The 4,453-nt window shown below is 38.2% G+C and overlaps 1 protein-coding gene across 1 annotated transcript in view; it reads right to left on the reverse strand.

The window, feature by feature from the left end:
* Positions 1–1,710: 1,710 nt before the first annotated feature.
* Positions 1,711–4,453, reverse strand: part of exd3 (exonuclease 3'-5' domain containing 3) — a 56,676-nt gene continuing 53,933 nt past the window's right edge. Inside the window, exon 18 of the mRNA XM_034312837.2 lies at positions 1,711–3,033. Coding sequence (XP_034168728.2) covers positions 2,690–3,033 — 344 coding nt within the window. The 3' untranslated portion in view covers positions 1,711–2,689. The remainder of the gene's footprint in view (positions 3,034–4,453) is intronic.

The raw sequence follows: 4,453 nt of genomic DNA on the forward strand, positions 1-4,453 counted from the left end.
TCTCTCTCTCTCTCTCTCTCACACACTCACACACACACACTTTGGAGAGAAAATCAGTGTTGAAGAATCTGTGCAGCCCATCCTGCTTTCCTGCTTTCCTGTTTTCAAGCTTGCAAAACAATCTGGCAAGATTGAAGAGCCAAATGGCTTCAATTCAGCTCTTACAACACTTAAATAAACATGTATGACAAATAAATTAATACCTGAGAATTGATTCTATTTCCAATCACAACCCATTAAACACTCAGCTGATGGATTATACAGTCTGAAGAACATTAAACAGCTAAAAGAAGAACGTTACGCATTGCCACGATTCTCCATGCAGCTTGTTTTGTGTAGCTAAGGAGTCTACGGTCCTTAAAGCGCTCTGGGGTTACAGGGTTCTACGTACAATCTTTACGGGTTTTCCCCTGGAGGAACCAATGAGGAATCCTTAACACCTTGAAAAGTTGAAAAATCACCAAACATTCATGTGTGATTGTGTGAAACATTTCATGCATTTCAGCGTGTTACACCCTGAAATGATGTGATAAATAAAATCATGGGAAAATATATGAATTATGTGAAAAAGAAAAATGCAAACGAGAACTTCATGAGAGCGAGAGAGAGAGATTATTTGTTGTTTAAAACAATGACACATTATCCATCTTGTAAAAATCACTCAACGTGTCTGGGAATGAGTCTTAAATCCATCTATGAGATTTATACACACAATAAATAGTCATGTTGGAAGTTTTGGAAGTTATTTACGATAATTTAGGAGCGATGGAAAAATCGGCGTACGGCCAGTCATGAAGGAATGTTTGGGTTTTTATTATTATCTATTGATAATTTATTGGTAGCTATAACAGTACGATTGGACTTTGTTTCAAATGAAAAGTCATACTGAGAAGTAAATGCGAGTTTAACGTAAATAAATACTTTTGTGGGTCCTGTGACGACAAATTATTGTAAATAATATTAAAGGTGTGTAAGTTTGTAAGTCTGAAAATTTACAGGGTTAATTTTTCCAACACCTGCAAAATGTTTTCTTTTCTTTGGTCCCAAAAAAAAAAAAAAGAAAAGTAAAGTTTATGCGATTAGCTGATAAGATGTTCTGGACCAGTGCTATCTGCACATTGAGCTCAAAACCATTTTGTGTAAACAGAAGTTGTGCTGAAATGATTTTTTCTGTGGGAAGAAAACACAGGCCAAAAAAACTGTGTAAATAATTAAATAAATAGGGATAAAAATACAGTCGTGTTCCCATAAAGCAAAGCAGACACACGGTCCTGTAATAACGAAACTCATTCATTCATTAATCTGAGAGTGAAATAGTGTTTACTTTGGGTTTTTTTTTTTTTTTTTTTCAGTGGAACCTGTGCAGGAAAGTTTTTAAGACTTTTAAGACTAAAAATTAAAATCTGTGGTTAATCTGTCTCATGGTGCAACTTTTATTTCCTGAAAATATTTTGTCCAGACCTAAAAATTGAGGAAGGAATGATCATGTAAAGCTATATTTATGATTACGCCACAGTTTGTGCTGCAAACCACATCGTGCTACTTTCTCACAGATGTTTGAAACCAGAACTCGGTCACGGACGCCGCTCACATGGCCTGTTTTCTTCTTGTTATTTTTTTTCATATTGCTTAACTCTCTCTCTCTCAGAGCTACGATTTGATGGATTTCACGAATATCAGTTATTGCTCAAACACAGACCCAGGGCAGCGTTCAACTTACACATAAAGCTGTGTTTTAATCGTATACGATTGTTTTTTTTTCCCTCAACAGGGTGTATGAAACAAATAAACAAACAAACATGAGAAATTAAAAAACTTGTAAAACATTTTCATAAAATAAGGAGGCGTCAGTAATGATCTGGTGCACGCTGCATGACCGAGCCACACCCGGAGACTGTTATACACGTGAGCTGGTGAGATCTAAAAACAAAAACCCAGCCTGTGAAAACAAAGTGAACACAGTTACACCTCATGTACATGAAGGAAGTGTAATAACGAACGCCGGCACTTCGTCTCACATCGTCAGTCGTAGCACGCACTTCTGGAATTTCCCACTGAACTTGTAAATACAGAGCTGCCAACAGTGCTAACAAATAATTCTAAGAAGGAACAGAAAGAAAACCCCCTCAGAATTTTACTATAAAACACGCATGTTGCTGTTGTTGAGCTAATTTTCTTTTCCAGACGTGTGCTGTGAAAAAGGACGAAAACTTCGCCAACGTCTTGAGTGAGTGCTAATTAATATTTAGCAGCTACGCCATTTTTTAAAAAATGACCGAACACATCACAATCCCGCCCACTCGAAGCTCGTCAAAGTTCATCTAGAGAGAGTTAGCGCAAAGCGAAAAACATGTAGCCACGATTGCGTTTTACTTCCGACATCCGGCGTCCTTTCCCCTTCAGTGAATCAGCGTTTCCATCGGATGGATTTAATGTGCGTTAAATGCTGATTTAGCTGAAAAAGAAAAACAGCTTTGTTTTCAGGTCTCTCCTCTATCGCCGTAGAAACTGTAAATATTGGCACCTCTGTATATTTTTCGCTTTATAGTGTTTAAAGGCCCAATACTGATTCTTTGGCCGTCCTGGGACTCAAACTCACAACCTCCTGGTATTTCACGATTTAACATTTCCCAGATTGGACCATTGGATTTTTTTTTTTTTTTTTTACAGCCCTCAAACTTCGGAACGCTCAGTGCTTCCTGGCCGTCGTGTCGTCATCCGAAATGTTGAGAACGTCCTGGAATTGAGCGAGCGCCCGGTCGAAGTGGCTTCCCTCCCAGAACACCTTCCCACAGCGCGTGCAGATGAAGTACTCGGGGATGCGAGGGAGCAGACCGGGAGGAACCGTCTCCAGCTGCACCTCGGCGCCGCCGCTGAACCTGAAGGAGTGAGCGTCGAGGGCCGAGCGAGGGGCCCAGCGGCAGTGAGGAGTGAACGCCGGCCCGCCCGGGGCCCTCGACCTGTTACAGTCCACCTGAGCGTCGCACTGAGCCTCCCAGTCGTCCTGTTTGTGCACCGTGTCCTGAATCAGGCCTGAGGAGGAAAAAAAAAATAAATCACAGCAGCCATCTTTTATTCTCTTTCTGCAACCTTCTCTTTCTTTTTCTAGCATTTTCCCTCATTTTCTTTTTTTCCTGCTTTAAAATATCCTCCTTTTTATCTACTATCATTTCATTCCTTTCCTTTTCACTCCTAAAGAATCTTTCTTTCTTTCTGACAAATACAATTTTTCCTTCCTTCCTTCTTTCCATCCTTTTCACTATTAAAGAATCTTTCTTTCTGACAGTTACAGAACGCTTCCTTCCTTCTTTCCTTCTCAACACTAAAGAATCTTTCTTTCTTTTGGCCGATTATTAGCGTGTTTCCTTCCTCCCCTTCTTCTTCTTCATTTTTTCCTTCTTTCCTTCACTTTTCATTGCTAACAAATCTTTCTTTCTGACCATTATAGAATAATTCCTTCCTTCCCTCTCTCTTTCCTTCCTTCTTTTGTCCTTTCTTTCCTTCTTTCTACAGTTTTCACTATTAAAGAATTGGTTTCTTTTTCTTTCTTTCCATCTGGCTACTGATTTCACTATTAAAGAATAATTTTCTTTCTTTCTTTCTTTCTTTCTTTCTTTCTTTCTTTCTTTCCTTTCAATCTGCTACTGATTTCACTATTAAAGAATATTTTTTTCTTTCTTTCTTTCTTTCTTTCTCTGAGTATCTGATGAAGTTTATCTCTCTTTTCTCATCACATTTTTCTGCATGATTTAGGAACAAAACACAAATATTATTATGTTTAATAATTCACACTGGGTTTTTTTTCGTTTACCCAGACGAACACTATCTTGTAGCAGATCTTTAGCTTGATTTTGAAAACCTTAAACACTGAACCATCTCGAATTTGTCCAGATCACAAACTACTGCCTGTTCACTATATACGCTCCCTACATAGTGTATAACGTAACAGTGTTAACTGTAATAGACCCGACACGGTGCGCTGTACGCCCCGAGACAACGCAAACTCAGGAAAAGTGTGACTTCTTGTAACTATTTTTAAGTTCACACTTGATTTTCTCTCTATTCTAAACAAGGTTAAAAGTATTGGCACCCTTGACTGCCATTAAAACAGACTCCTTGCGTTGTCGTGTTGATTAGTTCATGCTGCAACGAGGACACACATTTAAAATAAATAAATAAATAAATAAGTTACAGCCTTGTTTTTGCAACTTCATAGCAGTATTTATTTGATCATTATTGTCTGCCTTACAACCTCCGGTAAAACTCCGCCCACTTTTATACCAGGTTTCATAACAGATCACTTTCATGGAGACTAATAATCAGAAAACAATGACTATACGACGTAATTATTGCGATAAATTGTCACAGTATCAGTTCATAAAATTAGTGAACTGATAAAACAGTGTGAAAGATGATTAACTGTAATTACATTTCTTTCTTTTCTTACTTATTT

Source organism: Pangasianodon hypophthalmus, chromosome 17, assembly GCF_027358585.1.
Source record: "Pangasianodon hypophthalmus isolate fPanHyp1 chromosome 17, fPanHyp1.pri, whole genome shotgun sequence".
Lineage (NCBI taxonomy): Eukaryota > Metazoa > Chordata > Actinopteri > Siluriformes > Pangasiidae > Pangasianodon > Pangasianodon hypophthalmus.